At 31.5% G+C, this 13220-nt stretch overlaps 1 protein-coding gene across 3 annotated transcripts in view; it reads left to right on the forward strand.

The window, feature by feature from the left end:
• The window catches only part of USP15 (ubiquitin specific peptidase 15), a 113289-nt gene that overhangs the window by 70065 nt on the left and 30004 nt on the right, over positions 1–13220 (forward strand). For all 3 annotated transcript variants that reach the window (XM_008684370.2, XM_040637210.1, XM_040637213.1), the window contains one exon: positions 4179–4323. In XM_008684370.2, coding sequence (XP_008682592.2) covers positions 4179–4323 — 145 coding nt within the window. The remainder of the gene's footprint in view (positions 1–4178; positions 4324–13220) is intronic.

Below are 13220 nucleotides of genomic sequence, written 5' to 3' on the forward strand. Positions count from 1 at the left end.
GGTTGGAGTATTAGTCCAACTTTTCTAGAAAAGAATTTACCATGTATGTCAAGAAGATTTAAAACATTAAGTCCCTTATTTTAGTAATTTATCATTATAGTGTAATAGTGAAATATCGAAGATGCTATGGATATCCAAAATTGAAATGTAGTATGTTCTTTACCTCTTAAAAATGTATGTCGACAGGCAAAAATGTGAAAGGAAATATCCCTATAATCTGGTTTGTATTTTATATGGTATCTTTTAGTTAAATTCATCAAAAATAATTTTTTCATGGGAGATAAAATACTTCTTGTGTTTCTACCAATTGCAGATGCTCCCACATTTACTATAAAAGAATTCAGTTCCAGGTATAACATGTATTTATAGTTATTCTTGGAGAAATTTTTAACATTGTGTGTAGACTGCATTGAACATAGACTGTATTTTGACCTTTTGACTGGAGTTGTCATATTAGTATATGTGGTCTGGTGTGTTTCTGTTTTTGTCTTCTTTCCCTCCCGTGGTAAAAATATGATAGTATAATTGGATCTTAAAACCTCTGACTGCAGAAGTTACTGAGAGAGGAATTGGAGTATTTTCTTAAGTTTGAAATATGTTTAACGATTCTACTTCTATGGCTAGATTATATTTTTAGCTATTTATATTTGTTTATTTTAGGCACTAAAATAGTCCTTTCATAATAGGAAATTTTTATAGCAAATAGCTACTGAAGTACCACCATGCTTAAAAGTAAAGCTTTAAACGTAAAGCTTACCTTTCTTAGTAAGGAACAAAATTCAAACATTTGTAAAATGGAAAGTTTTTTTAAATTTGAATTTGAATTAACATTTTAATTATTTTGCATTTGAATTAATCTGAATTTGAATTAATATTTGGATTAATATTATAATAATAATTATCTAAATTATTTCACATAAAATTTATTTCTTTCCATTCAACTTGTAGAAATAAGTTGAAACTTAAGACTTCGTATGGAAGTAGCATAGTTACTTTTAAGTATGTAAAATGGGTAATTACCTTTTTTAAAAGTACATTTTTGAAACGTCATGTGTGTGGAGGTATTCTACAAGTACCAAAGTATATACGAAAATCAGTAGTTACGACTTACAAGTTTATGAAATTATCTACAAATTCAAGACTTGAATTAAACTGATACATTACTAAGGTAAAAAGTTTTCATTTCCAGAAATAAAGGTATTAGTCATAAAGATAATAACAAAGTATACTTGGAATTATTTCATATAAATTTAATAAAGCTTTTACTGAAGACAAATATGAAGAATCAGTTGTTTACCCTGATATTATCCTAATTTTACTTGCTAGTCTGTACAGTATTTGTTTTTGCCTCAATTATAATTTAAGTTCATTTTTAATATGCACCAATTTCTTTTTTTGTTCCCTGCATTTTTCTGTCTTGCTACATTTGCTTTGATATAACACTGCCTTTAAAAACTCTTTTTAATGTATGTATTGTCACAACTTTTGGCATTACACATCAGAGCAGATTTTTATTTTTATGTTAATTCATTTAAGGCTCTTTTATTTGAAATGGAAATGACTCCCTGTAAAAGATTAAATTATGAAAAAGAACTTGATTTTGGAAACTGCCAGAGCTAGCCAGCCATATGGCTCTTTGCAAGTTACTTGCTGAAAGCATCATTCATTAACTGCAAAATGAGCATAATTAGAGTTACAAGGATTAATTATAGATTTATAATACTTTTACAATGTCAAATATAAGTGCTAATTGAAAAGTCAATCTCAAATTTGTATAGAAGAAAAGGGCTCAATTTTACCAAAAAATACGTTACTTTTTTCAGTGTATCTTCATTTAGGGTGATAGATTTATAATACAGAATTAATGTAGTATAAGACTAAAATTCCCATTAAGATTACAGGCATACTTATTTATTTTTGCAAATAGGCACAGCCATAGAGGATAAGGACTAGCTTACCACCTTTAGGAAGAAAACAGTCAGAGGCCTAGGTTTCTATGTACTTTGTTGAAGCATTTTAAGAACTCCTGCTTTTAGTATTTTGCTTTAATACTTGATTTAGGAAGCACATAACGTGTGTTATAAGTGGCCAATCAATATAGTATTAAAATATTTTAAATTTATCAGTTTTTGTTATCATTGAGCATCTAGACTGTCTCAATCTTTGGGCAAGGCTTATATTTACTCTGTCACTTAAACTGAAATGTAGATATCCTTTAAGATTCAAATTTTAAAAGACAAAACAAAAAAAAACTGTTTTGAAAGTAAGTTTTTATTCATTTCTCAGTAAATAAAAATCCCTGTCCCAGCAAATTCCATCCTTGTTGCCGTTAAGAAGAGGAGAGCTTCCAGCATCCATTTGTGTTACTTGTGGCAGAGACAGATATCTGAATATATACTTAAGGAATGAGCATGTAAATGTGCTTTTTTCACTTGCGTGCGTGCGCGCGCGCGCGTGTGTGTGTGTGTGTGTGTGTGTGTGTGTCTGGCTGTCTAGGCATGAGCATGCATTTGAGCATACTTCCCTGTGTACTTGGCTCAAATTTTATTATAATTTTATATCTGGAATATGTTTGTTAATGTGGAGAATGTGTAGAAAATGCAGGCCTTATTTTTGTATGTAGAAACCTTGATTTTTAGTCCTCCTTATAGAAATAAAAGAAAAACAGAATTTAGCTTTTTGTTACATGTTCTCAAAGTTAGATTCAAGAATCCAGTAATCAATCACTGAGTGAACATATCTTGAATTGCTAATAGGTGTCTTGCATTTNTATATATATTTATTTATCTTTTTTTTTCCCCTTTTAAGTATCAGGATGTTTTGCTTTTTTGAGTCTGGGAACTGATCTTTTTGTTTGTGTTGGGGGTATGTTCTTAAAAATGTAAAAATATTATTAGGTTAGCATTGCTTGTGTAGTTTTGGGTTGAGGTAGTTTTGTTTTACCTGTGTAGCTTGTTGAGGTGTGTGAGTGTGTGTTTACTAAAGGCTTTGTTATAATTGGCAGTAGTACAGTACTCTTAAACTGTTATAATAATAAAGTGAAAGTATAGAAGCTACAATAGAAAGTATTTGAAATTATAAGTAAAAAATATTTTTTAAAAAGAATACCAGGAATAAGTTGTAGCCAATCGAGATTATCAGGGTTACTGATTTGTCATGTTTATTTGTAACACTCTTTTATTTGAATCATGATTTGCTTTTAGCATGACCTTGATTCTCATTCAGGTTTGTTCTCACAAATAAAAAAAAAATGATGATTGAAAGTATGGTTTTGCATTATATCTAAAGTGTCCATTGTAAATATTTTATAAGATAACCTATTAAAAATTAAGGGAGAATCCATCCTTTTCCACAAAATTATTGTCTTTATTACATATAGAAAGAAAGAAGGACGATTTAACTTATTGACTTTTCTCCTTTCTAAAATTATTCTGATTCTCTGTTTGAAAATTATATAGCTTTTTTAAATACTAATATTTATTATGCTGTAGTCCAAATTATCCTAAGGTTATATTCATCTAGGTAAATAAACTACATTATTCTAACAAACTGGAAAAAGAAAAGGCAAATACTGGAATGTACTTGCTTCGAATCATTTCATTTTTGCAGCCCTGATCACCCCAGGCTTTTTTTCCGCATTTGAATACTAGATTTTGCTGGCCTAGCATAGAAACTATAAATAGAATCTTCAATGCATCAGACCAGTGATGTCACAGAGGTCTTGGAAATCTCTGCTCTCACCTGTAACTAAAGTACAACTCCTCCCGTTTCTACTGTTCTCATTCTATTACAGTAGCAGGATGTAAAAGGGACATAAATGAGATGATTTATTGCTGCGGGTGGTGTTTAAAATCTGAATGTTTTAAATTTGATGGAGCAATGAAGAATGGAGCAAGCTGTGGAGCTGCTCCAGCTAATCAAGGGTAGAAAGATATAATAGTGGTTTATATTGGTTGGTGTGGCATATGTATGCAGTGATTTTGTTGATTGGATGAGTATCTTAATTAAAGGGGGTTATTTAGATTTAGGTTCATGTCTTTAAAAGTACAAGTTAATTTTTTTAATAAAAAAATTTAATGACTGACTACCTATCTCAAATAGGTTTGAAGTACTCTGTTCAAATAACTATATTGTAATAATCGGCTGCATTATAAAAAATATTCTTTGTTTTCTTCCAGTGTGAAAAACTCAAATTATTGTCTCCCATCATATACTGCTTATAAGAACTATGATTATTCAGAACCTGGAAGAAACAATGAACAGCCAGGCCTCTGTGGCCTAAGTAACTTGGGAAATACGTGTTTCATGAACTCAGCTATTCAGGTAGGTCTTTCCAAAGTGAAACTCACATGTTTCATGGAAATCAACAATAGAAGAAGAGTAGAGTTTTACATATCAGAACATGAGTATTTTATGTTTTGAGAGTTTCTGTTTTCATGGAAGATTTAAACATGCATGTTTGAGTTATTCATTCTAGTGCTAGTAGAATATCATTATCATGTTCCTCAATTAGGTGGCATATGATTGATTACTACATGGTAGAAGATTAACTATCACTTTATGCAAAAATATAATTTCAAACAGAAAACCTAGGCTTTCTGAAAAGAAAAACCAAGATGACTCCTTTATATTTTCAGTAGAAGCGTCATGCTTTTTTTGGACATTGGTGGAAATGTTAGAGAATGAATCTTTTATGATCACCAGTTCTCGAACTCTAAGTTTATTTTTTATTTTTTTATTTTTATTTAAATTTATTTTTAAATCTCTTTTTTTAACCTTAATGTGAAATTAAGATTTTTTTAATGAGAAAATTTTATGAACCTCCTTTTGCATACATATTTTAACAAATCACTTTCCCTTAAAGATCTTTTTAATTTGGCGATACAATTGATCACTGCCACTTTTTTCCCTCTGTCTCTCCATGGAGCTTCCCTTTTCTTCCTGCGTTGTTTATATCCTCTTAGAGCTTATTGAATATTTATGTCTTTGATCGACTTTGAAGTAATGAGATCTATATATTTTTTTAATATCACTGTCACTAACTATAAAATTAGAGATGGTTTTTCACTTCCCTATTACAAATAAAATTCTGCATTTCAAAAAGCCCAAAATAATGGTATACTATTTTTGATATTTCAGTTTTAACCTTTTGGGGGGGTCCTTTTTTGTTTTGGGGTGTTTCTCTTTTTTTTTTTTTTTTTTTTTGCAAATTCTAAAATTTTATTTTTAATTCTGTAATTTTCTGTTCTCAATTCATATTTTAATACTGAAACTTCTATGCCCAGGAGGCATCCTCCAAAGATAATAGATTAAATACAGAGTATGGATTAATTAAGGACATTATTACAACTCTTTTTCACTATCTGAGAATAGTATAGGACTCTTAACCATCCAAAATTTTAAATAATTCCTTTGTACATTGGCATTAATACATTTGTCTCCTAAATTAACCATTGTCTTTACAGTATTCTTGGAAAATTAGAATTTAATTGTCATAATTGTCTAGATCAGGAATTGGCGATCTTTTAGAAATGCATAGGGGATATAATTAAGTTACTTAATTTCTGATTTCTTGGTTTAGAGTTGATCCACTCAGAAAATAGCCTTTCTGCTCAAGTAGATACTGTGTAGGGTTAATAAAATCTTCCTTTAAACCTCTGATGATTAATATTGTTTATGCTTTAATGTGAATTACTTTATTCAAAATTATTTTTCTAGGATCCTAGTGTTAAATAAACAATTTTTTAAAAATTTTATCTTTGGGGCGCCTGGGTGGCACAGCGGTTAAGCGTCTGCCTTCGGCTCAGGGCGTGATCCCGGCGTTCTGGGATCGAGCCCCACATCAGGCTCCTCCACTATGAGCCTGCTTCTTCCTCTCCCACTCCCCCTGCTTGTGTTCCCTCTCTCACTGGCTGTCTCTATCTCTGTCGAATAAATAAAAATAAAATCTTTAAAAAAAAAAATAAAAAAAAAATAAATAAAAATTTTATCTTTATTTTTCTGGGAGAGGAGAAAAGGAACTCATCTGAGAAGAGCAAGCCAAAACATATTATTCTGACAGCTATTTAGATAACAAAGTAAAGTGTGTGGGTACTGAGCTTTCAGAGATAGGAACGGGCCAGACAAATTGTAATTTTATTTGGATATCTGTAGGATAGTTTATATTCTACCTGACCACTGAAATTCATCTTTAGTACCAACTGTGGAAAATGTTTTATATAAATGGTGGTTACATCAGTATCAAAAACTCTTCTTGTATCACCAAGTCATATTAATTTTTAGATAACTCCTATCCTTGCACCGCCAAAATTATTTTGGTTCTAGACACTTGATGAAGCTTGAGAGGTGGTTTTGTTGTTGTTGTTGTTGTTGTTGTTGTTGTTGTTGCTTTTAATCTAAAACCAATCTTGGTGCTTTCTTATAAGGATTAAGAAAATACTTTTAACAGCATAGGCATTAAAAATTTGAGACAGTCAGAAGAGAACAAGAGTTAATGTTCATGCTAATCATTCGGAAGTGGCTCTGGCTTTCATTCAAACTGAATTCCTTCTAAGGGATTATTATGTTCTAGTTTCCTACTCCTTTGATACAGTCTTATTTAGTGTTTTGTTTCCAGATGGTTAACTATAATTTCTTAAAAATGAGTATTAAAATTAAATCTAATCACTTATGTTGAGCTAGATTTGGCATTTGTTGAACTTTCTTGTTTGTGTTTAAGGTATCAGAAACTTCATTCTATTAGTTATTGCCTCACTTCAGAACAGTTTTATTACAATAAATTTGTAAATCTAATGCTGACCTTCTCTTAATATATATTGCCTTCACATGTTCCATTTCATTTGAAATTAGAGCCATGAGGGTGAGGTTTGTTAGCCATAAAGTAAGAAAAATTTTAGATGAAAACATCAGGGGTTTTTTAATTTTAAGCAGTGGATATTATCTCATGTCTATGTCTTGGCTGTAAACTATACTTTTGCTAAAATAAAAATCTCCAATCACTTTGGGCAAGAGAAAAAAAAATGAGTTTTTATTTTTGCTACTTTTGACTTTTAATTCAAATCCACGATTAGAAAAGCTAATACTTCAGTTTTATTTTCTTAAAGCTTCTATGATTTTTGATTGATTTAGATGTTCACTCTGAAGCTGAAAACTCACCATTAAAGGGAATACAAAATGATGTCTGTAGCCTTTTTCCCTGTTTCATGAACATGCATGTAAGTTGTTAGGTCCACAGATGAAAGGTGTTAAAGATAACTAATAGAGTAGATTTTTTAAAATAACTTTTTTAGATAGTTTCCTCAATTATCCTTTTTTTTCAAGTTTCCTTGTAACTTCTGTAAGATTGAAGACAATTCATGAACTTCAGAAAATATTTCTACTGATAATTTGAATTTCAGTGTAATTTCTTGTATTCAATAATCCTAACAAAAAATACAGAGACATTTTGGTACCTTAGGCAGTATGATTATTTATATATCTAAAAAAAAATATGTGTAGAAAGCATACCTACTTCTTGTACGTGAGAATCGATTATGCTTATTAACCCATCAGTAGCCTTGAGGTAATGAAATCTTTTGATTGCTTATGGTTAAAAACTAAGTGGCACCAATTGGAGTGTGATTTTAATATTAGTGTTATTTAATTTAACTGTATTTGTATTTAAGATTTTCTCTGATGTAATGGTATGAATATTAAATTTTTTTATGAGAACCGTATAGTTTTAATTTGTTAAGTTAATATTTATTGAATTTGAAACATATGAGCTACTTTTGGACATAGATCCTGACCTCATGAAGATTATAGTCTAGATACTGTGATTTTCACACTTTTTGCCTTTTAGTATGAGAATCTTTTTTTTTTAATTATTACTATGAAAAGTTTAATTTTATCCTCAATATTTAAACAGATGTAGTGAAGTTGCTTTGGTTGGGTAAAGGGTGTAGAGTCCCATCTGATTTCTCTTATTTTCCTTAATGGCCCCAGAAGCATTCTCATGGGATCCCAGGACTCTAAGGAACAGTCTAAAAACTATAATATCAGAAGAAAAATGAACGCATTAAAAATTAATAATACAGATTAGGAGCACAGGTTATGGGGTTGTACTGCCTGAATTGAAAACATGTCTCTCTTTTTTATCTGTGTTACCCTATATAAGTTATTTCCACAATTCATTTTTCTCATCAGGTGAGGAAAATAATAGGAGCGGTATCTTAGGAATTTCATGGGGATTAAATGAGTTGAAGAATATAAATCTCTTAGAATAGTGACTAGCACATCATAACTGAATAGAGGTTAGGTTGATGTTTTGTCTTGTTTTGTTTTGATTCAATTCAAGGAATTAAGCAGAATAACCGGAAAAAGTCTACTTTTGGGTACCCCCCCGTATTTGTTCTCCTTTCCTACAAGTCTCATTTCACTTGGCTTGAACCTAGTGAATGAAGAAAGAATTAATTGTATTTTTAATTATTATTCACTTAGTATTATTGCAATAATGGTATTTATCATCACCATTTTTGAACTGTGGTAGTTTAAGACTCCCTAGGCAAACTAGTAGGCAAGGAATATAATAATGTAGAACTGTTGGTACATATTCAGTGTTCAAAGAATCAAAATTCATGATTTCAGGTTATCCTTGGCCTCAGCCTCATGAGTAGTTATGATTGCAGACATACACCACCATGTCCCAGTGGTACAAATAAGTTAACAAAAGAGTTTTCTAATGCCCTAAATCTTTGAGAGAATGTCTAATTTTAAAATTTTGCATTATTGGAGGTATTTTTAATTAGCAGCAGTTGAGTAGATTCAGGAGCACTCCAACCCTTGTCTTTTTCATTGTCAAGGCCTAGGAGGCTCATGATTGGCTTCCTGGAAGAAGCAACTCTGCAGATGGATTTGAAGCAGGGGAGTGATATGGTCTTTTCCACTGGAAAGCAGCATGGCGTAAGATGGTTGTTTTCAAACTCTTTACTTGGAAGTAATAGGGCTTCTTACTCTAGGAAGTCATTGAAAAAAAATTACAGTAGTCAAGAATCTGTTCATTATTCCTGTCATACAGTGTAAAATCAGTTGGGATTCCAAGCATTTTAAAGTCAACTTTTTTTAATGGTCTGTTGGATTAAGAAAAAGTCTATTCAGTAAATTCAGAAGACTGTTAAATAGAAAGCTTAAAGCTTTTTTTAAAAACTTGAGAATGAGTAATACTACACAGAAATAACATTTTTTAAGAAACTGGATTCTTATTTTATTGTAAAACAGTGGAAAAGTCATTACTGAAGCTATTATTTCTGTGTTGTAGTACTTTATAGCTTTGCATATGATTAGATATAATGCTGTTCTGCTGTCACCCTGAGACATTCTTTCTGCATTTATTGGAACACCAATTCTTAGAAGTCCAGATTAACATGAAGCTTTCTAATTTTATTCAAATTAACCAAATTTATAGTTAATAAATGAAAATAGTTTTCATCAAAAAAATAATCGTTTAACCTGAGACATAAGAATTTTGAAAAATAGTTTAGGATCTTGAAGAAAATGACTACGTCTGATAAACTGAGAATATAGCTAAAAATTCAAGTACTCCTTCCTATGGCAGACTTTTTAAAAATTATAAATGACATACAGTAGTATATTAGTTTTGTGTATACCACATAGTGATTTGATATTTTTATACATTACAAAATGATAACCATGATAGATGTAGTCACCATCTGTCACTGTGTGGTTATTACAAAATTATTAACCATATTCCCTATACTGTATTCGACACTAATCCAGGAAATTAAGCTCACTTATTTGAGTTCCTATATTATGTGCCAAAAATTACATGGCACTGTCATCAAAAATGTGTTTAATCATCTATCAAATGACAACTCAGTTGGGTCTTCTTTCCATTTTGATAAAAGTAAAGAAGTGGAAACGACCTTACTTGTATTAGAACCGTTCACTTTCTCAACACAGATACCAATATTTTTACTTTTCCCTTTGTTTGAACTAGGGTAAGAAAGAAGTATTCCTTCTTTTAGAAAGAGAAAGGGTGCTGGGAAAGGAGAACCTGAATTCCCGGGCATATTATTTTGGGGAAGAGTATATATAGCATAGTTCTCTAAGAATATAGTTTTCATAACTGGGGGAGAAATGGTATCTCTAAAAGCATGACTTGCACCTGTGTAACTTAGCTAATTGTGATTTCTTGTCATGAAAACATGCCTTTCTTAACATCAGATAGTGAAGGGAATAATCTTATTCGTTCTTCACATTTTCTGAATTAATATCCAAATATCTCTAGGATTAATGCCTCTATTTCTGAATTAGTATAGACTTAAATGTTTTATCTGCCCCTAAGTTTGTAATAGGGAATGACATGAGTATAGATTAGAGGAAAAATACAGGGATTATTTCAAGGAGTTGTAAATAATTACACCTGATTCTAATACAGAATTGTTTTTACATTACTCTTGCAGATCAACACAATTTTACATATACTCACTAGATAGGATTACTTATGGTGATTACACCTTAAGACAGCAGTTAACATAATCAGACTGAAGTATCTTGTATCAATTTTTTTCAAGATTTTTTAAATTTTATTTTTAAGTAATCTCTACACCCAACATGGATCTCGAACTCACAGCCCCGAAATCAAGAGTCACATGCTTCACCAGCTGAGCCCCTTTTGTATTGATTTTAATAATTGTTGAAAGGATATTTATTTGTAATTAAAGGAAATGTAATGTCAGTCTGTAATTTATAATAACTACAAAATTTGCTCTCCTCCAAAAAAAATAAAGAAAACGTGGTTCCAAATTTACTTCTGTCACCCAGAAATCAAAGTTTATTTTCTTGATGTCAAAATGCTTTCTAAGATCTAAGATTTATTAAATACACACTAATATCATTCAATACTTTATAATTAGAAGATTCTAAAATGTTTCAGGCTAATCTAAATTATAAATTGCCATTACTGAATAGTGTCACTAGGAAATTTAGGATATTGGACTGATAAAGCATTAAAAAAAGGAAAAGGCATGCTGAATCCTTCTGAAGGGTTTGTTTTGTTGTCAATTTGGCTATTTTTTTAAATGTATACATTTAAATTCTGGTCAACTGAGACTGTGCCGTATTTATTACTAAAAAGTCCCTAACCTATTGGACCTTTTTTCTTTTAATGTCATTTATCTTGAAATCACTTTTCTATTTTAGTTCGTGAGTAGAAATAGTTTGTGATTATGCTTATTGCTCATGAACAACTTCATTAATGTTGTCACTTTGCAAATAATTGCTTAGTTCAGTATTCTTTTAATACTATATTTATGGAAACCAGTTGCTAAGTATTATCAACCAATCCTTACAGTGATTTGTAAACTATGCTATACTGGGTAGGGAGAGGGTCAGTGAGTTGATACTGAAAACCATTGCTAAATTAATAATAATATTTAAAATAAATTACTAATTCTCATAAACTCATATTAAAAAATTAACAGCCCAGTAACAAACCTGCAGCCTCTGAGAACAATAGTACCCTTCTTGCATAGTGCAGGTTTTTCATATCATTGTCACTTTCTTAATTTCCTCTTCACAGAGGTCTGTCACTTAAGGCATAAGGTATCCTTATTTCACTGATGGGAAAATTGAGGCAAGGAAAATTTATGTGACTTGTCATTCACTAGGACAAGTTAATAAATGAATTAAAACTGAGTTATTATTCAGAACATTCTAAGATGATTCATCTTTCAAAATTATACTAATCAACTTGCAAGAAATGCATAAAAATGTTTTATTGTGGGTCAAATACACTTAATAAAATTTACTATTTTAATCATTTTTAAGTGTACAGTTCAGTGGCATTAAGTATATGCAGGTTGTACAATCATTAACAGTGTTTTTATGTTTATGTCGAGTATATGGCCCCCTTAATACAAGATGCTCCCATGAAGTAGTATAACTGTTGTACAGATCAAAACAGTTTCCTAGGAGGTTATATACACATTTATTTGATAGTAAAAGTGTTCAAAACATTTTAAGAACGCCTTTTGGAATTACGTTCCTTTTTTCTTAATGTCACCGGTAGGTATTTCTCTTGCTTTGATGATGAAGTTGATTTTCAAAAATCTGAAGTTATTCAGAGCGTTGTCCTCAGAATATTATAGGCGGTCAAGCTGGGTAATTTTTTTTTAATCAAATATGCTTATGAAGTCATCCATTTATTTACTCATTCCATAGTTATTGAGGGCCTACTAAGTTCCTTTCACTCTCACAGGCACTAATTATACATACCATTGTGAACAAAACACTTAACTGTTTCCGTGGAGTGTAGTAGAGAAGATAAACATTAAATAAATCATGATTTATGATAAGCATCATGAAGAAAAATGGGGTGCTCTGAGTAAATAACAAGAACTTGGAGAGTATCTACTTTATATTGGGTGTCATACTGTCCAGAAGTAACATTTGAGCTATGACCAAAGAATGGGTATGAGTTAGGCAGGTGAGAGTTGAAGTTAGATGGAGCAACAACATGTGCAGTGCCTCTAGGACAGGCAAGTTTGAGGAACCAAAATGTGAGTAACCCATGGAATATTTGAAGGGGAGTGGTATAAAATCAGTCAGAACCTTGCCTACTCTATATAACAGTAGTAACTGCCCTCCCCACATTCCATACATGAATCATGACCACCTCACATGCTTCTCTATATATTTGGGTTTTTTTGTCTGCCTTCGCCTACTCCAAACACACACACAGACGCATGCTCACACACTCACTCTATGAGCTCAAGGCCTCTGTTTTAGTCACTGCTGTAGCCCCAATTATCTGTCTGCCCCCCCCACCTCTCTCTCTCATACATGCTCTGTGAACGTAGGGCTTTGTTTCAGTCACTGCTCTAGCCTTATTACCTAGAACAGTGTTTGATGTGTAAAAGGCACTCAAAGTAATGAAAAATGAGGGAATTCACGTTTGTAGTTCTGGCTAGTGCATCATAGTTATAACAATTTAATGAAATTGGAGTGATGGTAGGAGGGGCACAGTAGCAGGAGTAGATTTGGGATAGGGAGAAGAATATGAGTGGATTTTAGGCATGTTCAGTTTGTGACGCCCATGAAACATCCAAGTTAGATACGTCATAGGCATATGGATATTCTGATATGGAATACAAACCAGAGGCTTAGGTTAGTAACAGAAATATGGCTGCTTGTAGATATTTAAAATCAGGGATGATTGCATC

The sequence above is a fragment of the Ursus maritimus genome, unplaced genomic scaffold, assembly GCF_017311325.1.
Source record: "Ursus maritimus isolate PB19 unplaced genomic scaffold, ASM1731132v1 scaffold_21, whole genome shotgun sequence".
Lineage (NCBI taxonomy): Eukaryota > Metazoa > Chordata > Mammalia > Carnivora > Ursidae > Ursus > Ursus maritimus.